Here is a 23,857-nt window from a genome sequence, read left to right on the forward strand (position 1 = left end):
TGCTGCCTCATGGGCAGCACGGCGGCGCAGTGGGTAGCACTGCAGTCTCACGGTCCAGGTTCGATCCGGCTCTGGGTCGCTGTCCGTGCGGAGTTTGCACCTTCTCCCAGAGATCAATACTGCTCTGTTGTGAGTCGGACATTTCTGGGGAAATGCCAGTTTTCTTCCCATCGCTCTGGCAATATATTAAATGCTAGGGCAGCACGGTGGCACAGTGGTTAGCACTGGGACTACGGCGCTGAGGACCCGGGTTCAATCCCGGCTCTGGGTCACTGTCCGTGTGGAGTTTGCACATTCTCCCTGTGTCTGCGTGGGTTTCGCCCCCACAACCCCAAGATGTGCAGAAGGGGTGGATTGGCCGTGATAAATTGCCCCTTTAGCGTGTCCAACGATGTGCAGGTTCACAGAATCCCAGGAGTGCAGAAGGAAGTCGTTCGGCCCAGTGAGGCTGCACCGACCCCCTGAAAGGGCACCCTCCCCAAGCCCACTCCCCCTGCCCTACCCCCATAACCGAACCGCGTCATCCCTGATACGGTGGGGTTTGGGGGAGTGGGCCGAGGAGGGGCGCTCTCTCGGGGAGCCGGCGCAGACTCGATAGGCCAAGTGGCCTTGTTCTGCACTGTCGGGATTCTATAGTCCGAAAATGATATAACCCTTCCCACCTCCTGCGACCAGTCTTTGCGGAGTGCCTGAAGTACCCGTCATGGCTTAGGGAGTGCGAGGAAGTCTGGAGTGGTTCTAGTCCCTCCTGCAGACTGGAGTTTGGGGAGGAGGTTAGGCCAGGAGCAAATGCTGCCGACTGAGAGTCCCACATGGGCTAAGCCTTGGACGGAGGCCCCAGCAGCGAGAGCAGCCTGGGGGAGGGGGGGGGGGGAATCAGGTCCGAGGGGCGGAAGGGCCTCCTCCTGTCCCTTTGCGCTCTCCGGAGGGTCAAAGGTCAGGAGAAACCGGCCCCAACCAGAAATAAAGCGAAGCAGCGATGCGTTCCTGATTGACGGGCGCGCCCTTCGGTTTGGGCAGAGTGCGGATCACTTGACTGCGGCCTGACCCCCGGGCACCTCGTGAAGAAAAGTTACAAACACCCAACAAACCAGAAAAAACACCGCACCAATACAATCAGGGAAATGCCAGCCCCCGGTCTCCGATGTCTGGCGGATAATACGACGTCTCCCCCCCCCCCCCCCCCCACATTCACACAAATATGTTATACCCCTTGGCGGGGAGCCGAGAGGAGTCACCACTTTATTGATCCAAGAAGTACTGCTTGTAAAATTTGTTCATCTGCTCCAGGAATATGAAGGTGAGCACTGTGTGAGGGCCCAGCCGAGCGTAGTACGGAGTGAACCCTTTCCAAAGGCTAAAGAATCCCTCTTGTCGAACGACACGGACAAGGACTTCCTGAGATGAACAGAGGGGAAAAAAACAAACTCGGTCAAGGAAGCATCGCGGGAGTTTCCCCACAATCCCCACCCCTTTTCCCCAGGGAGACACAGAGTATCCGTTGGTACAGTTTTGGCAGTGGATGACATTCGGGGGAAAACGAATGATGGACGAGCGTGTCTCCACAATCGGTTTTACCCAGCAACCCTCGGCAGCGGCTACCCAACACCCCCCTGCAACCATGGCCCCGGCGAATCCTCGCCTCCGCGACGCCGCCCCCCGCCTCCCCACGTCGCCCCCCGCCTTCCAACCCCCGCCCCCCTCGGCGTCGCCCCCGCCTCCCCGCCCCGCCCCCCTCGGCGTCGCCCCCGCCTCCCCGCCCCCGCCCCCCTCGGCGTCGCCCCCGCCTCCCCGCCCCGCCCCCCTCGGCGTCGCCCCCGCCTCCCCGCCCCGCCCCCCTCGGCGTCGCCCCCGCCCCCCTCGGCGTCGCCCCGCCTCCCCGCCCCGCCCCCTCGGCGTCGCCCCGCCTCCCCGCCCCGCCCCCTCGGCGTCGCCCCGCCCCCGTCGGTGTCGCCCCTGCCTCCCCGCCCCGCCTCCCTCGGCCACGCCCCGCCTCCCTCGGCCACGCCCCGCCTCCCTCGGCCACGCCCCCTCTCCCTCGGCCACGCCCCCTCTCCCTCGGCCACGCCCCCTCTCCCTCGGCCACGCCCCCCTCTCCCTCGGCCACGCCCCCGCCTCCCTCGGCCACGCCCCCGCCTCCCTCGGCCACGCCCCCGCCTCCCTCGGCCACGCCCCCGCCTCCCTCGGCCACGCCCCCGCCTCCCTCGGCCACGCCCCCGCCTCCCTCGGCCACGCCCCCGCCTCCCTCGGCCACGCCCCCGCCTCCCTCGGCCACGCCCCCGCCTCCCTCGGCCACGCCCCCGCCTCCCTCGGCCACGCCCCCGCCTCCCTCGGCCACGCCCCCGGCCTCCCTCGGCCACGCCCCCGGCTCCCTCGGCCACGCCCCCGGCTCCCTCGGCCACGCCCCCGTCTCCCTCGGCCACGCCCCCGTCTCCCTCGGCGACGCCCCCGTCTCCCTCGGCGACGCCCCCTCTCCCTCGTCGACGCCCACTCTCCCTCGTCGACGCCCCCTCTCCCTCGTCCACGCCCCCTCTCCCTCGGCCACGCCCCCTCTCCCTCGGCCACGCCCCCTCTCCCTCGGCCACGCCCCCTCTCCCTCGGCCACGCCCCCGTCTCCCTCGGCCACGCCCCCGTCTCCCTCGGCCACGCCCCCCTCTCCCTCGGCCACGCCTCCGCCTCCCTCGGCGACGCCCCCGCCTCCCTCGGCGACGCCCCCGCCTCCATGGGCGACGCCCCTCTCCCTCGGCGACGCCCCCGTCTCCCTCTGCGACGCCCCCGTCTCCCTCGGCCACGCCCCCTCTCCCTCGGCGACGCCCCCGCCCTCCCTCGGCGACCCCCCGCCTCCCTCGGCGACGCCCCCGTTTCCCTCGGCGACGCCCCCGTTTCCCTCGGCGACGCCCCCTCTCCCTCGGAGACACCCCCTTCCCTCTCTGTCACGGCACGTTACCCCTCCTCCCTCAGCCCTGCGTTTCCGCTCCTCCCTCACCCACCCCTAGCCCCGTCATTCACCTCTCACACGTTATCGCGACTACCTCGAACCCCAAATTACCCCTCCTCTCTTAGCACCCACTGCGTTGCCGCACTTCCCTCGATCCAGGAGTATCTCTCCCCTCACCCCTTGAAGGTCAGCGGGACAGAATAACACCTTTCACTCACCAATCCATTCCTATATTCAGGTTTTCCATCGATTATTTGCATATTTTGGATTCTGTGAAGTGAAAAAAAGGAAAGCTCAGATTCCTTTACAGCTTCCAGTCCCACTAAAGGAATCAGCGTTTGAATTTAACAAACTCCACAGCGTGGTGCAAAGAGCAAAGAGAATCGGTTCCAATTTTTCCAAAGCTTTAATATTGTGTAAATCTTGATCACGCCTATCCCCATCAAACACTCCCAGGACAGGTACAGCACGGGGATAGATACAGAGTAAAGCTCCCTCTACACTGTCCCCATCAAATACTCCCAGGACAGGTACAGCACGGGGTTAGATACGGAGTAAAGCTCCCTCTACACTGTCCCCATCAAACACTCCCAGGACAGGTACAGCACGGGGTTAGATACAGAGTAAAGCTCCCTCTACACTGTCCCCATCAAACACTCCCAGGACAGGTACAGCACGGGGTTAGATACAGAGTAAAGCTCCCTCTACACTGTCCCCATCAAACACTCCCAGGACAGGTACAGCACGGGGTTAGATACAGAGTAAAGCTCCCTCTACACTGTCCCCATCAAACACTCCCAGGACCCGTACAGCACGGGGTTAGATACAGAGTAAAGCTCCCTCTACACTGTCCCCATCAAACACTCCCAGGACAGGTACAGCACGGGGTTAGATACAGAGTAAAGCTCCCTCTACACTGTCCCCATCAAACACTCCCAGGACAGGTACAGCACGGGGTTAGATACAGAGTAAAGCTCCCTCTACACTGTCCCCATCAAACACTCCCAGGACCCGTACAGCACGGGGTTAGATACAGAGTAAAGCTCCCTCTACACTGTCCCCATCAAACACTCCCAGGACAGGTACAGCACGGGGTTAGATACAGAGTAAAGCTCCCTCTACACTGTCCCCATCAAACACTCCCACAAATATTCTTACCTGGTCTTTGCAATATCCACGGGCATTGATGCTGCGGTTGTCACAAGCCCACTGATCATACTGGCACAGAAATGGCACAAGATATTATCACGGAAATAACCTGTGTTCAGGGGAAAAACCATAGGTCAGAAATCAGAACAATTCTGCCTCGATAAATTGCCAATTGGGCCAAACTGATGCAAGGGATCATTGTAACTGAGCCTCGAAGCAGACAGAATTGCAGCAAGGTTTGGATAAACTTAATTCAAAGCCACAGGACTTACTTTTAGGGCAGAGGTGAAGATGCTGCAAAGGCCACTTCGGATTCGAGTGCCAAAATCACGTTGTAGCAAATGGCTGGCATCAGCACAGGGTTAGATACAGAGTAAAGCTCCCTCTACACTGTCCCCATCAAACACTCCCAGGACAGGTACAGCACGGAGTTAGATACAGAGTAAAGCTCCCTCTACAATGTCCCCATCAAACACTCCCAGGACAGGTACACCACGGGGTTAGATACAGAGTAAAGCTCCCTCTACAATGTCCCCATCAAACACTTCCAGGACAGGTACAGCACGGGGTTAGATACAGAGTAAAGCTCCCTCTACACTGTCCCCATCAAACACTCCCAGGACAGGTACAGCACGGGGTTAGATACAGAGTAAAGCTCCCTCTACACTGTCCCCATCAAACACTCCCAGGACAGGTACAGCACGGGGTTAGATACAGAGTAAAGCTCCCTCTACACTGTCCCCATCAAACACTCCCAGGACAGGTACAGCACGGGGTTAGATACAGAGTAAAGCTCCCTCTACACTGTCCCCATCAAACACTCCCAGGACAGGTACAGCACGGGGTTAGATACAGAGTAAAGCTCCCTCTACACTGTCCCCATCAAACACTCCCAGGACAGGTACAGCACGGGGTTAGATACAGAGTAAAGCTCCCTCTACACTGTCCCCATCAAACACTCCCAGGACAGGTACAGCACGGGGTTAGATACAGAGTAAAGCTCCCTCTACACTGTCCCTATCAAACACTCCCAGGACATGTACAGCACGGGGTTAGATACAGAGTAAAGCTCCCTCTACACTGTCCCCATCAAACACTCCCAGGACAGGTACAGCATGGGGTTAGACACAGAGTAAAGCTCCCTCTACACTGTCCCCATCAAACACTCCCAGGACAGGTACAGCATGGGGTTAGATACAGAGTAAAGCTCCCTCTACACTGTCCCCAAAACACACTCCCAGGACAGGTACAGCACGGGGTTAGATACAGAGTAAAGCTCCCTCTACACTGCCCCATCAAACACTCCCAGGACAGGTACAGCACGGGGTTAGATACAGAGTAAAGCTCCCTCTACACTGTCCCCATCAAACACTCCCAGGACAGGTACAGCACGGGGTTAGATACAGAGTAAAGCTCCCTCTACACTGTCCCCAAAACACACTCCCAGGACAGGTACAGCACGGGTTAGATACAGAGTAAAGCTCCCTCTACACTGTCCCCAAAACACACTTCCAGGACAGGTACAGCACGGGGTTAGGTACAGAGTAAAGCTCCCTCTACACTGTCCCCATCAAACACTCCCAGGACAGGTACAGCACGGGGTTAGATACAGAGTAAAGCTCCCTCCACACTGTCCCCATCAAACATTCCCAGGACAGGTACAGCACGGGGTTAGGTACAGAGTAAAGCTCCCTCTACAGTGTCCCCATCAAACACTCCCAGGACAGGTACAGCACGGGGTTAGATACAGAGTAAAGCTCCCTCTGCACTGTCCCCATCAAACACTCCCAGGACAGGTACAGCACGGGTTTGGATACAGAGTAAAGCTCCCTCTACACTGTCCACATCAAACACTCCCAGGACAGGTACAGCACGGGGTTAGGTACAGAGTAAAGCTCCCTCTAAACTGTCCCCATCAAACACTCCCAGGACAGGTACAGCACGGGGTTAGGTACAGAGTAAAGCTCCCTCTACACTGTCCCCATCAAACACTCCCAGGACAGGTACAGCACGGGGTTAGATACAGAGTAAAGCTCCCTCTACACTGTCCCCATCAAACACTCCCAGGACAGGTACAGCACGGGGTTAGGTACAGAGTAAAGCTCCCTCTACACTGTCCCCATCAAACACTCCCAGGACAGGTACAGCACAGGGTTAGATACAGAGTAAAGCTCCCTCTACACTGTCCCCATCAAACACTCCCAGGACAGGTACAGCACGGGGTTAGATACAGAGTAAAGCTCCCTCTACACTGTCCCCATCAAACATTCCCAGGACAGGTACAGCACGGGGTTAGGTACAGAGTAAAGCTCCCTCTACACTGTCCCCATCAAACACTCCCAGGACAGGTACAGCACGGGGTTAGATACAGAGTAAAGCTCCCTCTACACTGTCCCCATCAAACACTCCCAGGACAGGTACAGCACGGGGTTAGATACAGAGTAAAGCTCCCTCTACACTGTCCCCATCAAACACTCCCAGGACAGGTACAGCACGGGGTTAGATACAGAGTAAAGCTCCCTCTGCACTGTCCCCATCAAACACTCCCAGGACAGGTACAGCACGGGTTTAGATACAGACTAAAGCTCCCTCTACACTGTCCACATCAAACACTCCCAGGACAGGTACAGCACGGGGGTAGATACAGAGTAAAGCTCCCTCTACACTGTCCCCATCAAACACTCCCAGGACAGGTACAGCACGGGGTTAGATACAGAGTAAAGCTCCCTCTACACTGTCCCCATCAAACACTCCCAGGACAGGTACAGCACGGGGTTAGATACAGAGTAAAGCTCCCTCTACACTGTCCCCATCAAACACTCCCAGGACAGGTACAGCACGGGGTTAGATACAGAGTAAAGCTCCCTCTGCACTGTCCCCATCAAACACTCCCAGGCCAGGTACAGCACGGGTTTAGATACAGAGTAAAGCTCCCTCTACACTGTCCACATCAAACACTCCCAGGACAGGTACAGCACGGGGTTAGATACAGAGTAAAGCTCCCTCTACACTGTCCCCATCAAACACTCCCAGGACAGGTACAGCACGGGGTTAGATACAGAGTAAAGCTCCCTCTACACTGTCCCCAAAACACACTCCCAGGACAGGTACAGCACGGGGTTAGATACAGAGTAAAGCTCCCTCTACACTGTCCCCATCAAACACTCCCAGGACAGGTACAGCACGGGGTTAGATACAGAGTAAAGCTCCCTCTGCACTGTCCCCATCAAACACTCCCAGGACAGGTACAGCACGGGTTTAGATACAGACTAAAGCTCCCTCTACACTGTCCACATCAAACACTCCCAGGACAGGTACAGCACGGGGTTAGATACAGAGTAAAGCTCCCTCTACACTGTCCCCATCAGACACTCCCAGGACAGGTACAGCACGGGGTTAGATACAGAGTAAAGCTCCCTCTACACTGTTCCCATCAAACACTCCCAGAACAGGTACAGCACGGGGTTAGATACAGAGTAAAGCTCCCTCTACACTGTCCCCATCAAACACTCCCAGGACAGGTACAGCACAGGGTTAGATACAGAGTAAAGCTCCCTCTACACTGTCCCCATCAAACACTCCCAGGACAGGGACAGCACAGGGTGAGATACAGAGTAAAGCTCCCTCTACATTGTCCCCATCAAACACTCCCTGGACAGGTACAGCACGGGGTTAGATACAGAGTAAAGCTCCCTCTACACTGTCCCCATCAAACACTCCCAGGACAGGTACAGCACGGGGTTAGATACAGAGTAAAGCTCCCTCTACACTGTCCCCATCAAACACTCCCAGGACAGGGACAGCACAGGGTGAGATACAGAGTAAAGCTCCCTCTACACTGTCCCCATCAGACACTCCCAGGACAGGTACTGCACGGAGTTAGATACAGAGTAAAGCTCCCTCTACACTGTCCCCATCAAACACTCCCAGGACAGGTACAGCACGGGGTTAGATACAGAGTAAAGCTCCCTCTACACTGTCCCCATCAGACACTCCCAGGGCAGGTACAGCACGGTGTTAGAGACAGAGTAAAGCTCCCTCTACACTGTCCCCATCAAACACTCCCAGGACAGGTACAGCACGGGGTTAGATACAGAGTAAAGCTCCCTCTACACTGTCCCCATCAAACACTCCCAGGACAGGTACAGCACGGGGTTAGATACAGAGTAAAGCTCCCTCTACACTGTCCCCATCAAACACTCCCAGGACAGGTACAGCACGGGGTTAGATACAGAGTAAAGCTCCCTCTACACTGTCCCTATCAAACACTCCCAGGACAGGTACATCACGGAGTTAGATACAGAGTAAAGCTCCCTTTACACTGTCCGCATCAAACACTCCCAGGACAGGTACAGCACGGGGTTAGATACAGAGTATAGCTCCCTCTACACTGTCCCCATCAAACACTCCCAGGACAGGTACAGCACGGGGTTAGATACAGAGTAAAGCTCCCTCTACACTGTCCCCATCAAACACTCCCAGGACAGGTACAGCACGGGGTTAGATACAGAGTAAAGCTCCCTTTACACTGTCCGCATCAAACACTCCCAGGACAGGTACAGCACGGGGTTCGATACAGAGTAAAGTTCCCTCTACACTGTCCCCATCAAAAACTCCCAGGACAGGTACAGCACGGGGTTACATACAGAGTAAAGCTCTCTCTCCACTCTCCTCATCAAACACTCCCGGGACAGGTACAGCCCGGGGTTAGATACAGAGTAAAGCTCCCTCTACACTGTCCCCATCAAACACACCTAGGACAGGTACAGCAAGGGGTTAGATACAGAGTAAAGCTCCCTCTACACTGTCCCCATCAAACACTCCCAGGACAGGTACAGCACGGGGTTAGATACAGAGTAAAGCTCCCTCTACACTGTCCCCATCCAACACTCCCAGGACAGGTACAGCACGGGGTTAGATACAGAGTAAAGCTCCCTCTACACTGTCCCCATCAAACACTCCCAGGACAGGTACAGCATGGGGTTAGATACAGAGTAAAACTCCCTCTACACTGTCCCCATCAAACACTCCCAGGACAGGTACAGCACGGGGTTAGATACAGAGTAAAGCTCCCTCTACACTGTCCCCATCAAACTCTCCCAGGACAGGTACAGCACAGGGTTTGATACAGAGTAAAGCTCCCTCTACACTGTCCCCATCAAACACTCCCAGGGCAGGTACAGCACGGGGTTAGATACAGAGTAAAGCTCCCTCTACACTGTCCCCATCAAACTCTCCCAGGACAGGTACAGCACAGGGTTTGATACAGAGTAAAGCTCCCTCTACACTGTCCCCATCAAACACTCCCAGGGCAGGTACAGCACGGGGTTAGATATAGAGTAAAGCTCCCTCTACACTGTCCCCATCAAACACTCCCAGGACAGGTACAGCACGGGGTTAGATACAGAGTAAAGCTCCCTCTACACTGTCCCCATCAAACACTCCCAGGACAGGTACAGCACGGGGTTAGATACAGAGTAAAGCTCCCTCTACACTGTCCCCATCAAACACTCCCAGGACAGGTACAGCACGGGGTTAGATACAGAGTAAAGCTCCCTCTACACTGACCCCATCAAACATTCCCAGGACAGGTACAGCCCCACATCCCAATAGCTGTTTTTTTTAGTTGTAGGGCGATGTGTGAAGGCTGATAGCTCAGTGCCCTCGCCACATCAGAGCCCCTGTGTGTGTATGTGTGTGTGTGTGTGTGTGTGTGTGTGTGGGGGGGGGGAAACACCAGGTTGAGATGAAAGAAGCGGAGAGCGACAGGCAGCGAAAGCGGTTGATCTCACCGAGCCCCAGGAGGAATTGCTTGGACTGAGAGTACGACGCCAGCTGGGCTGCATTCACCACCACCGCTCGTGTCATTGTCGGGACACAACCCTGGAGACAGCCAGTGAGGAGGGTGCGAGTTAGTGAGAGTCAGAACCCGCGGCAGTCAGCAACAAAACACACCCGAGACCTGCATTCACGTAGCGCCCTTCACACCCTCAGCACGGCCACTGAGGTGTCGCCGCCGTTATGGTGGAGTACATTCCGTCGCTTGATTGCGCGTGGCAAGACCCCCATATTGAGTGACCATTTTGTTTTTTTGAAGATGATTATAAGGTTTGATTGGTTCGGCTTAGAGGTGGCGGATGTTCCCCATCTTCTAATGAACTTGCTTAGGGGGGGAAAGGTGGCCCTGTGCATAGGTGGCACGGTGGGTTAGCATTGCTGCCTCACAGCGCCAGGGACCCGGATTCGATTCCGGTCTGGGGTGACTGTCCGTGTGCAGTTTGCGTGTCTTCTCTCCCCCCCCCCCCCCCCCCCCGCCGTGTCTGCGTGGGTTTCCTCCGGGTGCTCCGGTTTCCTCCCACACTCCAGAGATGTGCAGCTTCGGTGGGGTTATGGGGATAGGGTGGGAGAGCGGGCCCCGGTAGGGGTTTCTCAGAGGGCCGGCGCAGACTCGACGGGCCGAATGGCCTCCTTCTGCACTGTTGGGATTCTACGGAGGAGTAGGAGAAACGGGAGCTGGAGCATTCGGGCCCTCAAGCCTGCTGTCCCATTAAACAGGTTTGGAACTGACCTTCGATCACAACCCCCTTTCCTATATCCTCCCCCCCCCCCCGCGTGCCCGAGGATCTGTCGGCCCCCGCTCTTGGAGATGCAGAACACCCATGGCCCTCTGGGGCGCAGGACGCCAAATATTCACAACCCTTCGAGCGGAAAGGAACCTCGTTCCTAAACGACCCACCCGTACCCGGACACTGCCACCACGTTCGGTTAACTCACCCGCCAGAGTGTGATAAGCCCCTCTTCGCGGGTAATGCGAACGAGTGCGTTGAACACGTTTGTGTACCCCCGACGTTGGCCGACAGGTAACCTAGAGCGAGAGAGAGAGAGAGAGACCGGTTTTCAAGTTGAGGGAGGCGGTTCTTGAAAAGGCTGTTCACGCGCATCGCCGCCAATTAAATCAAGCCCCACACAGCTGGATAAAGATTGCTCGAGCTTAGCGGAGATTTAAAAAGGGAGGAGAGTAGCTAAAGAAAGCCTGGGTTCCACGGAGGCTGCGGTTGCAGAAACGATATTGGGGAAATAACAAAATGGCGGAGACGTGAATCAGATATTATGTCTGTCTTCGGAGGAGAAGGTCAGAGCTGTAGGCCCCTGATCAACATCCTGGGGGTTACCATTGATTAGAAACTGAACTGGACCCAGCCACATTAATACTGTGGCTACCAGAGCAGGTCAGAGGCTGGGAATCCTGCGGAGAGTAACTCACCTCCTGACCCCCCCCCCCCCCCCCAAAGCCTGTCCACCATCTACAAGGCACAAGTCAGGAGTGTCATGGAATAAAGGACCCGGGTTTGATCCCGGCCCCGGGTCACTGTCCGTATGGAGTTGAAAATGAAATGAAAATCGCTTATTGTCACAAGTAGGCTTCAAACGAAGTTACTGTGAAAAGCCCCTAGTCGCCACATTCCGGCGCCTGTTCGGGGAGGCCGGTACAGGAATCGAACCGTGCTGCTGGCCCGCCTTGGTCGGCTTTAAAAGCCAGCGATTTAGCCCAGTGTGCCAAACCAGCCCCTATGTTTGCACATTCTCCCCGTGTCTACGTGGGTTTCGCCCCCACAACCCAAAGGTGTGCAGGGTAGGTGGATTGGCCGCGCTAAATTGCCCCTGAATTGGAGAAAATGAATTGGGTACTCGAAATTTAGACTAGAAAACACTGGTGCCTCATGGTGCCAGGAATCCGGGTTCGATCCCGGCCCTGGGTCACTGCCTGTGCGGAGTCTGCACGTTCTCCCCCGTGTCTGCGTGGGTTTCCACCGGGTGCTCCGGTTTCCTCCCACAGTCCAAAGATGTGCAGGTTCATAGAAACCCAGGAGTGCAGAAGGAAGCCGTTCGGCCCATCGAGCCTGCACCGACCCCCCAAAAGGGCACCCTCCCCAAGATGTGCAGGATAGGTGGATTGGCCGCGCTAAATTGCCCCTGAATTGGAAAAGAGAATCGGGTACTCTAAATTTTTTTTTTTTTTTTTTTAAAAGGAGTGTGAGGGAATACTCTCCACTTGCCTGGATGAGCGCAGCTCCAACAACACTCAAGAAGCTCGACACCATCCAGGACAAAGCAGCCCCGCTTGATTGCTCCCCCCTTCCCCAAACATTCACTCCCTCCACCACCGACGCACAGTGGCAGCCGTGTGCACCGTCTACAAGATGCACGGCAGCAACTCACGAAGGTTCCTCAGGCAGCACCTTCCAAACCCACGACCTCTACCATCTAGAAGGACAAGGGCAGCAGATACCTGGGAACCCCACCGCCTGGAGGTTCCCCTCCGAGTCACTCACCGCCCCGACTGGGAAATATATCGGCCGTTCTTTCACTGTCGCTGGGTCAAAATCCCCTCCCTCCCTAACAGCACTGTGGGTGTACCTACACCTCAGGGACTGCAGCGGCTCAAGTCGGCAGCTCCCCACCACCTTCCCAAAGGGCAATTAGGGTTGGGTAACAAATGCTGGGCCCGGCCAGCGACGCCCACATCCCGTAAAAGAATATCAAACTCAACTCCACTTTCTCACCCGCCCTCCATAATTCCGCAACTGCTTTCGTGTCCAAACATCATCGAGCTTAAATATACTCTTCAGACTATGATCCCGTATTCTAGACTAACCGCCCGGGGGGGGGGGGGGGACACAGCACCTATCCTGTCAAGCCCTCTACGAATTTTACACCTTTCATCGAGATCAGCTCTCACTCTGCTAAACGCCAGAGAACATGGGACCATTCTGCTCGAGCCTCCCTCAGTGGGTATGTGGCTATCGGTACTTTCACCAGATGTGCCGGCTGGTTATTCACCCTTCAGCCAGGGGGAAACAGTTTATCTTTATTTGCTCGATCTCAAACTTTCATGACCTTGAACAACGACAACGCTTCTCTTGGCCTTTTTCGCTCGGAGGAGAACAGCCTTTAAGCTTTTGTGAAAAAACGTGAGCCCGCTGTCGGGAGCGATTCGTCGCGCACACACCAGGGAGCTGTTGTCCTCTGCTCTCCATGGCGACGCCTCGACCATCAGTTAACTTGCCAACCAACCAGCGCCATTTCCACATGCAGTGCAATTTGTTGCTCCCTTTGAAATTTGGTGTTCTGTCCTGATGAGTCCAAGGCAAAAAATTTTGACTGGATGGGCGGGATTCTCCACTCCCACGCCGAAGTGGCCGCGCCGGCGTGAATGCCGTCGAGGTTCACGACGGCGCGGAACGGCCCCGGTCCCGACCGATTCAGGCCTTGACAATGGGCCAGGATTGGGCCGCGTCATCTACACGCGCCAGGCCTTGTCGCCCGAGAGAGGTTGCTTTAGAGAGGTTGCCGTCCTCTCTAAATCCGCCCCGCAAGAAGATGGGGGACGGATCTTGCGGGGCCGCGGAAGGAAGGAGGTCCTCCTTCAGAGAGGACGGCCCGACGATCGGTGGGCACCGATCGCGGGCCACCCCACATTCCAGGTGAAGCCCGGTGCAGGATCCCCCCCCCACCCCACAGGCCGCCCCCCCCAGCGTTCACGCACCGCCCACGACGGCGACGACCAGGTGTGGACGGCGCCGGGGGGGAACCCGCCGTTTTGGCCTGGCCGCTCGGCCCATCCGGGCCTCAGAGTCGCGGGGGTGCCGGAGAATCGCCATTTTGGGTGTCTCCGGCGATTCTCCGGCCTGCGAAACTCGACCGGGCCGTTCCCGCCGCTCGGGAGAATCGAGTGAGGGCGTCGGACCAGCGTCCCCGGAAATTTTGGCGGCCCAGGCGGTTCTCCCAACCGGCGCGGGAGTGGAGAATCGCGCCCGATGTCTCCTTTATATCTTCCTTCTCCGACGGAAGGATCCCGAGCTGACATGTTCACGGTTTCTCCCTCCCCAGGCTGCTGCCTGACCTGCTCGCTCGTTTCCGACAATACCGGGTCTCACGGCCTTACCCCTCTTGCCGTTTTGGGTACGCACCTGCCGTCAGCGGTCATCCTGATCAGCGACACCTCGGCCGGAGTCCCCACGAAGGCGCCGATCGCGCCCGCCGTCATCCCGATGCCGGCTTTGAGGAAGAAGTTGGGCGGAGTCCCGTCGGCTTTGGTGAGTTTCTCGAAGAGGATGGTGTAGATCCCCAGGCGGGTCGTCGTGTAGGTGGCCTGTCGAAGCAAACCGGCAGAGAGGCTGCGGCGGGGGAGGGAGAAAGAGAGCGTCAGGCCGGGTCAAGGGCAGGCAACTGCTGAATGCAGCACTTTCTCCGGCAGGGGGCAGGGAGTGAGAGGCAGTGGTGGCGTTACGATGTGTAGAAGGTGTTTGACAAGAGTTGAGTGGAGGTATCAATGTGGTACTGGAGAGGTTTGGGATTGGGCCTAAGTTTGTGGCTTGGGTTGAACTGCTGTACAAGGCCATTATGTGGAGATGCCGGCGTTGGACTGGGGTGAGCACGGTAAGAAGTCTCACAACACCAGGTTAAAGTCCAACAGGAATCACTAGTGATTTGAAACAAATGTGTTGGGACTTTAACATGGTGTTGTAAGACTTCTTACTATACAAGGATCTGACAGCTTATGTGCGGACGAATGGGACGCAGTCACGGAGTGGAGGGGTTGCCACTTAGGGTGGCGGCAACTCATTTTAGGGACTCGAGGGGTGCAGGTAGCGTGGGATTTAGGGCAGCACGGTAGCACAGGTGGATAGCACTGTGGCTTCACAGCGCCAGGGTCCCGGGGGGGAGGGGGGGGGGGGGGGGATCCGTAAGCTTAACGAGTCTGGTGGGGAGGATGTGGGGTAATGGGATGGTCTCCTTTGTCATTGGTTGGCCAGGTGCAGCCAGCCGAGATGAATATTTCGTCACGGTTTCTGTTCCAGTGTCTGCCGGTCTTTTTGCTACAGGCATCTTTTTCGAGGGGTGGATGGGCTGGGTCTCGTCCTCTGTGTGGGCAGGGAAGGTGGCGAGGGCAAGGAAGGCGGCGCTCCGGAAGGGGCTCTTCCGAATCTGTGGCGCTATCACCGAGCGGCGAATGCAGAGAAGGTGCAGGGCTGGGGGGTGGAGATGGAGGCTTTGTGGGTGCGGATGGAAGCGGGGTCCGGTAAGAGGTCGGGATAGCGGGCGCTGGCAACGGTGGCGGTAGCGCTCACCCCGGGGAGGTATTCCGGGAATCCGGTGGCCACGCGGATGATCTGGGGTTCAGGCTGCAGCGTGAGGAGGGCTTTACGTATAGGCGGGAGCGGAATTTTGCAAGAAAGGTCCGTCCTTCTCGTTGCTGGGAGGAGGAGCTGTCGGTGGGGGTAAGTGTCACAAAGTAGCCGGGACTGAAAGAGAGGGTTACGGGGGGGGGGGGGGGGGGGCCTCTCAGGCTGGGTGTGGAGGCCAGATGTGAGCTTCGGTATAAATCCCAGTGCCCTGATCCTCGAGGGTGCCAGCCCGCACCCCATCCGGCAGCAGAGGTGTGCACAGGGGAGAGGGGGGGCGTCAAGTCAGGATTGGGACGATGCCTGCCCTCGCCGAACAGCCGGCCGGCATTCAGGGGACAATCACTGTGATAGTCACAGCCCCAGACGTTTTTTTTTTGGGGGGAGGAGGGGGTGCTGGTCAGTGCGCTACATCAGTTCATCAGTTCACGCCCACAGGGGGCACGAGGCCGCTCGCTTACCCAGTGTAGATCCCTCGGACCCCCTCAGCCTTCAGGATGTTGGAGAGGGCGTGAAAGCTGGTCTTGTACTCTTTCGACCGCCCGCCTTGGCCGCTCAGCTGCATGCGGTTCTTCACCAGGTCCAGGGGCTGGACAAAGAAGGTGGCCCCCATCCTGGGACAGGAAAAAGAAAAAGTGCAACAATGATTCAGGCTGCTCCGGGGGGGGGCCGCCATCCCCAATGGCGGGCGCTGGGAGGCGGCAGCTTGGAGGGTCCGAGTGTGGGAACCCCCGAACGGGACAGAGGTGTCGGGATCAGTACAAGCGGGGAATGACTGACGATACAGAGCCAATGGCATCGTGGGGACATCATTGCGACGGCCAGGGGTGGGGAGGAGGAGAATACGGAGAGGATTTGATTGAGTGAGGGCTGGATGGAGGGAGCCAAGTTTTCACTGACCCCTGGGTCCCCTCGCCCCATCAGAGGAAACACCGCTTGTGACCAATCCTTCGAAACAGGTCAGACGCCCGCAATCAGATCGACCTTCGTGAATCGCGTTTTTTTAAATTAAATCTTTTTATTCGCCACCTTTTCAACAAAACGATAAACAAACCAAAACAGCCCCTCCCAGATTAAACCAGCTCCCCGCTCAATATACACCCGAAACAGCCCCCACAGATTAAACCAGCTCCCCGCTCAATATACACCCGAAACAGCCCCTCCCAGATTAAACCAGCTCAACGCTCAATATACACCCGAAACAGCCCCCCCAGATTAAACCAGCTCCCCGCTCAATATACACCCGAAACAGCCCCTCCCAGATTAAACCAGCTCAACGCTCAATATACAACCAAAACAGCCCCTCCCAGATTAAACCAGCTCCCCGCTCAATATACACCCGAAACAGCCCCTCCCAGATTAAACCAGCTCCCCGCTCAATATACACCCGAAACAGCCCCTCCCAGATTAAACAAGCTCAACGCTCAATATACAACCAAAACAGCCCCTCCCAGATTAAACCAGCTCCCCGCTCAATATACACCCGAAACAGCCCCTCCCAGATTAAACCAGCTCAACGCTCAATATACAACCAAAACAGCCCCTCCCAGATTAAACCAGCTCCCCGCTCAATATACAACCGAAACAGCCCCCCCCAGATTAAACCAGCTCCCCGCTCAATATACACCCGAAACAGCCCCCACAGATTAAACCAGCTCCCCGCTCAATATACACCCGAAACAGCCCCCCAGATTAAACCAGCTCCCCGCTCAAAATACACCCGAAACAGCCCCCTCCCAGATTAAACCAGCTCCCCGCTCAATATACAACCGAAACAGCCCCTCCCAGATTAAACCAGCACCCCGCTCAATATACAACCGAAACAGCCCCTCCCAGATTAAACCAGCTCCCCGCTCAATATACTCCCGAAACAGCCCCTCCCAGATTAAACCAGCTCCCCGCTCAATATACACCCGAAACAGCCCCTCCCAGATTAAACCAGCTCCCCGCTCAATATACACCCGAAACAGCCCCTCCCAGATTAAACCAGCACCCCGCTCAATATACAACCGAAACAGCCCCCCCCAGATTAAACCAGCACCCCGCTCAATATACAACCGAAACAGCCCCTCCCAGATTAAACCAGCTCCCCGCTCAATATACAACCGAAACAGCCCCTCCCAGATTAAACCAGCTCCCCGCTCAATATACTCCCGAAACAGCCCCTCCCAGATTAAACCAGCTCCCCGCTCAATATACACCCGAAACAGCCCCCCCAGATTAAACCAGCTCCCTGCTCAATATACTCCCGAAACAGCCCCTCCCAGATTAAACCAGCTCCCCGCTCAATATACACCCGAAACAGCCCCCCCAGATTAAACCAGCTCCCCGCTCAATATACAACCGAAACAGCCCCTCCCAGATTAAACCAGCTCCCCGCTCAATATACACCCGAAACAGCCCCCCCCAGATTAAACCAGCTCCCCACTCAATATACACCCGAAACAGCCCCTCCCAGATTAAACCAGCTCCCCGCTCAATATACAACCGAAACAGCCCCCCCCCAGATTAAACCAGCTCCCCGCTCAATATACAACCGAAACAGCCCCCCCCCAGATTAAACCAGCTCCCCGCTCAATATACAACCGAAACAGCCCCTCCCAGATTAAACCAGCACCCGCTCAATATACAAACGAAACAGCCCCTCCCAGATTAAACCAGCTCCCCGCTCAATATACAACCGAAACAGCCCCCCCCAGATTAAACCAGCTCCCCGCTCAATATACAACCGAAACAGCCCCCCCAGATTAAACCAGCTCCCCGCTCAATATACACCCGAAACAGCCCCTCCCAGATTAAACCAGCTCCCCACTCAATATACAACCGAAACAGCCCCTCCCAGATTAAACCAGCTCCCCGCTCAATATACAACCGAAACAGCCCCTCCCAGATTAAACCATCTCCCCGCTCAATATACACCCGAAACAGCCCCCCCCAGATTAAACCAGCTCCCCGCTCAATATACACCCGAAACAGCCCCTCCCAGATTAAACCAGCACCGCGCTCAATATACAAACGAAACAGCCCCTCCAGATTAAACCAGCTCCCCGCTCAATTTTCACCCGAAACAGCCCCTCCCAGATTAAACCAGCACCCCGCTCAATATACACCCGAAACAGCCCCTCCCAGATTAAACCAGCTCCCCGCTCAATATACAACCGAAACAGCCCCTCCCAGATTAAACCAGCTCCCCGCTCAATATACAACCGAAACAGCCCCTCCCAGATTAAACCAGCTCCCCGCTCAATATACAACCGAAACAGCCCCTCCAGATTAAACCAGCTCCCCGCTCAATATACACCCGAAACAGCCCCTCCCAGATTAAACCAGCACCCCGCTCAATATACACCCGAAACAGCCCCCCCAGATTAAACCAGCTCCCCGCTCAATATACAACCGAAACAGCCCCTCCCAGATTAAACCAGCTCCCCGCTCAATATACACCCGAAACAGCCCCCCCAGATTAAACCAGCTCCCCGCTCAATATACACCCGAAACAGCCCCCCCCAGATTAAACCAGCATCCCGCTCAATATACAACCGGAACAGCCCCTCCCAGATTAAACCAGCTCCCCGCTCAATATACACCCGAAACAGCCCCCCCAGATTAAACCAGCATCCCGCTCAATATACAACCGGAACAGCCCCTCCCAGATTAAACCAGCACCCCGCTCAATATACAACCGAAACAGCCCCTCCCAGATTAAACCAGCACCGCGCTCAATATACAAACGAAACAGCCCCTCCCAGATTAAACCAGCTCCCCGCTCAATATACACCCGAAACAGCCCCTCCCAGATTAAACCAGCACCCGCTCAATATACAACCAAAACAGCCCCTCCCAGATTAAACCAGCACCCGCTCAATATACAACCGAAACAGCCCCTCCCAGATTAAACCCGCTCCTCGCTCAATATACAACCGAAACAGCCCCTCCCAGATTAAACCAGCACCCGCTCAATATACACCCGAAACAGCCCCCCCAGATTAAACCAGCTCCCCGCTCAATATACAACCGAAACAGCCCCCCCAGATTAAACCAGCACCCGCTCAATATACACCCGAAACAGCCCCCCCAGATTAAACCAGCACCCGCTCAATTTTCACCCGAAACAGCCCCTCCCAGATTAAACCAGCACCCGCTCAATATACAACCGAAACAGCCCCCCCCAGATTAAACCAGCTCCCCGCTCAATATACACCCGAAACAGCCCCTCCCAGATTAAACCAGCACCCGCTCAATATACAACCGAAACAGCCCCCCCCAGATTAAACCAGCTCCCCGCTCAATATACAACCGAAACAGCCCCCCCCAGATTAAACCAGCACCCGCTCAATATACAACCGAAACAGCCCCCCCCAGATTAAACCAGCACCCCGCTCAATATACACCCGAAACAGCCCCCCCCAGATTAAACCAGCTCCCCGCTCAATATACACCCGAAACAGCCCATCCCAGATTAAACCAGCACCCCGCTCAATATACACCCGAAACAGCCCCTCCCAGATTAAACCAGCACCCCGCTCAATATACAACCGAAACAGCCCCTCCCAGATTAAACCCGCTCCTCGCTCAATATACAACCGAAACAGCCTCCCCAGATTAAACCAGCACCCGCTCAATATACAACCGAAACAGCCCCTCCCAGATTAAACCCGCTCCTCGCTCAATATACAACCGAAACAGCCCCTCCCAGATTAAACCAGCACCCGCTCAATATACAACCGAAACAGCCCCTCCCAGATTAAACCAGCTCCCCGCTCAATATACACCCGAAACAGCCCCCCCAGATTAAACCAGCTCCCCGCTCAATATACACCCGAAACAGCCCCCCCAGATTAAACCAGCTCCCCGCTCAATATACACCCGAAACAGCCCCCCCAGATTAAACCAGCTCCCCGCTCAATATACACCCGGAACAGCCCCCCCAGATTAAACCAGCTCCCCGCTCAATATACACCAGAAACAGGCCCCCCAGATTAAACCAGCACCCGCTCAATATACACCCGAAACAGCCCCCCCAGATTAAACCAGCTCCCCGCTCAATATACACCCGAAACAGCCCCCCCAGATTAAACCAGCTCCCCGCTCAATATACACCAGAAACAGGCCCCCCAGATTAAACCAGCACCCGCTCAATATACAACGGAAACAGCCCCTCCCAGATTAAACCAGCACCCGCTCAATATACAACCGAAACAGCCCCTCCCAGATTAAACCAGCTCCCCGCTCAATATACAACCGAAACAGCCCCTCCCAGATTAAACCAGCTCTCCGCTCAATATACAACCGAAACAGCCCCTCCCAGATTAAACCAGCTCTCCGCTCAATATACAACCGAAACAGCCCCTCCCAGATTAAACCAGCTCTCCGCTCAATATACAACCGAAACAGCCCCTCCCAGATTAAACCAGCTCTCCGCTCAATATACAACCGAAACAGCCCCTCCCAGATTAAACCAGCTCCCCGCTCAATATACAACCGAAACAGCCCATCCCAGATTAAACCAGCTCTCCGCTCAATATACAACCGAAACAGGCCCCCCAGATTAAACCAGCTCCCCGCTCAATATACACCCGAAACAGCCCCCCCAGATTAAACCAGCTCCCCGCTCAATATACAACCGAAACAGCCCCCCCAGATTAAACCAGCTCTCCGCTCAATATACAACCGAAACAGCCCCCCCCAGATTAAACCAGCTCCCCGCTCAATATACAACCGAAACAGCCCCTCCCAGATTAAACCAGCTCCCCGCTCAATATACAACCGAAACAGCCCCTCCCAGATTAAACCAGCTCTCCGCTCAATATACAACCGAAACAGGCCCCCCAGATTAAACCAGCTCCCCGCTCAATATACACCCGAAACAGCCCCCCCAGATTAAACCAGCTCCCCGCTCAATATACAACCGAAACAGCCCCCCCAGATTAAACCAGCTCTCCGCTCAATATACAACCGAAACAGCCCCCCCCAGATTAAACCAGCTCCCCGCTCAATATACAACCGAAACAGCCCCTCCCAGATTAAACCAGCTCCCCGCTCAATATACACCCGAAACAGCCCCTCCCAGATTAAACCAGCTCCCCGCTCAATATACAACCGAAACAGCCCCCCCCAGATTAAACCAGCTCCCCGCTCAATATACAACCGAAACAGCCCCTCCCAGATTAAACCAGCACCCCGCTCAATATACAACCGAAACAGCCCCTCCCAGATTAAACCAGCTCCCCGCTCAATATACAACCGAAAATGCCCCTCCCAGATTAAACCAGCTCCCCGCTCAATATACAACCGAAACAGCCCCCCCCAGATTAAACCAGCACCGCGCTCAATATACAACCGACACAGCCCCTCCCAGATTAAACCAGCACCCCGCTCAATATACACCCGAAACAGCCCCCCCCAGATTAAACCAGCTCCCCGCTCAATATACTCCCGAAACAGCCCCCCCAGATTAAACCAGCTCCCCGCTCAATATACAACCGAAACAGCCCCCTCCCAGATTAAACCAGCTCCCCGCTCAATATACAACCGTAACAGCCCCTCCCAGATTAAACCAGCACCCCGCTCAATATACACCCGAAACAGCCCCCCCAGATTAAACCAGCTCCCCGCTCAATATACACCCGAAACAGCCCCCCCCAGATTAAACCAGCACCTGCTCAATATACAACCGAAACAGCCCCCCCCAGATTAAACCAGCTCCCCGCTCAATATACAACCGAAACAGCCCCTCCCAGATTAAACCAGCTCCCCACTCAATATACAACCGAAACAGCCCCCCCCCAGATTAAACCAGCTCCCCGCTCAATATACAACCGAAACAGCCCCCCCCAGATTAAACCAGCTCCCCGCTCAATATACAACCGAAACAGCCCCTCCCAGATTAAACCAGCTCCCCGCTCAATATACAACCGAAACAGCCCCTCCCAGATTAAACCAGCACCCCACTCAATATACAACCAAAACAGCCCCCCCAGATTAAACCAGCTCCCCGCTCAATATACAACCGAAACAGCCCCTCCCAGATTAAACCAGCACCCGCTCAATATACAACCGAAACAGCCCCTCCCAGATTAAACCAGCTCCCCGCTCAATATACACCCGAAACAGCCCCCCCAGATTAAACCAGCACCCACTCAATATACACCCGAAACAGCCCCCCCAGATTAAACCAGCACCCGCTCAATATACAACCGAAACAGCCCCCCCAGATTAAACCAGCACCCCACTCAATATACAACCGAAACAGCCCCCCAGATTAAACCAGCTCCCCGCGCAATATACAACCGAAACAGCCCCCCCAGATTAAACCAGCTCCCCGCTCAATATACAACCGAAACAGCCCCTCCCAGATTAAACCAGCTCCCCGCTCAATATACACCCGAAACAGCCCCTCCCAGATTAAACCAGCTCCCCGCTCAATATACACCCGAAACAGCCCCTCCCAGATTAAACCAGCAACCCGCTCAATATACACCCGAAACAGCCCCTCCCAGATTAAACCAGCTCCCCGCTCAATATACAACCGAAACTGCCCCTCCCAGATTAAACCAGCACCCCGCTCAATATACACCCGAAACAGCCCCCCCAGATTAAACCAGCACCCCACTCAATATACACCCGAAACAGCCCCCCCAGATTAAACCAGCACCCCGCTCAATATACACCCGAAACAGCCCCTCCCAGATTAAACCAGCTCCCCGCTCAATATACACCCGAAACAGCCCCCCCAGATTAAACCAGCTCCCCGCTCAATATACAACCGAAACAGCCCCCCCCAGATTAAACCAGCACCCCGCTCAATATACACCCGAAACAGCCCCCCCAGATTAAACCAGCACCCCGCTCAATATACACCCGAAACAGCCCCTCCCAGATTAAACCAGCTCCCCGCTCAATATACACCCGAAACAGCCCCCCCAGATTAAACCAGCACCCCGCTCAATATACACCCGAAACAGCCCCCCCAGATTAAACCAGCTCCCCGCTCAATATACAACCGAAACAGCCCCCCCAGATTAAATCAGCTCCCCGCTCAATATACACCCGAAACAGCCCCCCCAGATTAAACCAGCACCCACTCAATATACACCCGAAACAGCCCCCCCAGATTAAACCAGCACCCGCTCAATATACAACCGAAACAGCCCCTCCCAGATTAAACCAGCTCCCCGCTCAATATACAACCCGAAACAGCCCCTCCCAGATTAAACCAGCTCCCCGCTGAATATACACCCGAAACAGCCCCCCCAGATTAAACCAGCACCCCGCTCAATATACAACCGAAACAGTCCCCCCCAGATTAAGCCAGCACCCCGCTCAATATACAACCGAAACAGCCCCCCCCAGATTAAACCAGCTCCCCGCTCAATATACAACCGAAACAGTCCCCCCAGATTAAACCAGCTCCCCGCTCAATATACACCCGAAACAGCCCCCCCAGATTAAACCAGCTCCCCGCTCAATATACAACCGAAACAGCCCCCCCAGATTAAACCAGCTCCCCGCTCAATATACACCCGAAACAGCCCCCCCAGATTAAACCAGCTCCCCGCTCAATATACAACCGAAACAGCCCCTC

The 23,857-nt window shown here is 55.9% G+C and overlaps 1 protein-coding gene across 1 annotated transcript in view; it reads right to left on the bottom strand.

The window, feature by feature from the left end:
• Positions 1 to 1,229: 1,229 nt before the first annotated feature.
• Positions 1,230 to 23,857, bottom strand: part of LOC140406487 (mitochondrial 2-oxoglutarate/malate carrier protein) — a 59,400-nt gene continuing 36,772 nt past the window's right edge. The window contains exons 2-8 of the mRNA XM_072494512.1: positions 15,735 to 15,887; positions 14,059 to 14,265; positions 10,862 to 10,952; positions 9,880 to 9,970; positions 4,097 to 4,196; positions 3,157 to 3,208; positions 1,230 to 1,398 (exon numbers count right to left, since the gene is read on the bottom strand). Coding sequence (XP_072350613.1) covers positions 1,243 to 1,398; positions 3,157 to 3,208; positions 4,097 to 4,196; positions 9,880 to 9,970; positions 10,862 to 10,952; positions 14,059 to 14,265; positions 15,735 to 15,887 — 850 coding nt within the window. The 3' untranslated portion in view covers positions 1,230 to 1,242. The remainder of the gene's footprint in view (positions 1,399 to 3,156; positions 3,209 to 4,096; positions 4,197 to 9,879; positions 9,971 to 10,861; positions 10,953 to 14,058; positions 14,266 to 15,734; positions 15,888 to 23,857) is intronic.

The sequence above is a fragment of the Scyliorhinus torazame genome, unplaced genomic scaffold, assembly GCF_047496885.1.
Source record: "Scyliorhinus torazame isolate Kashiwa2021f unplaced genomic scaffold, sScyTor2.1 scaffold_557, whole genome shotgun sequence".
NCBI lineage: Eukaryota > Metazoa > Chordata > Chondrichthyes > Carcharhiniformes > Scyliorhinidae > Scyliorhinus > Scyliorhinus torazame.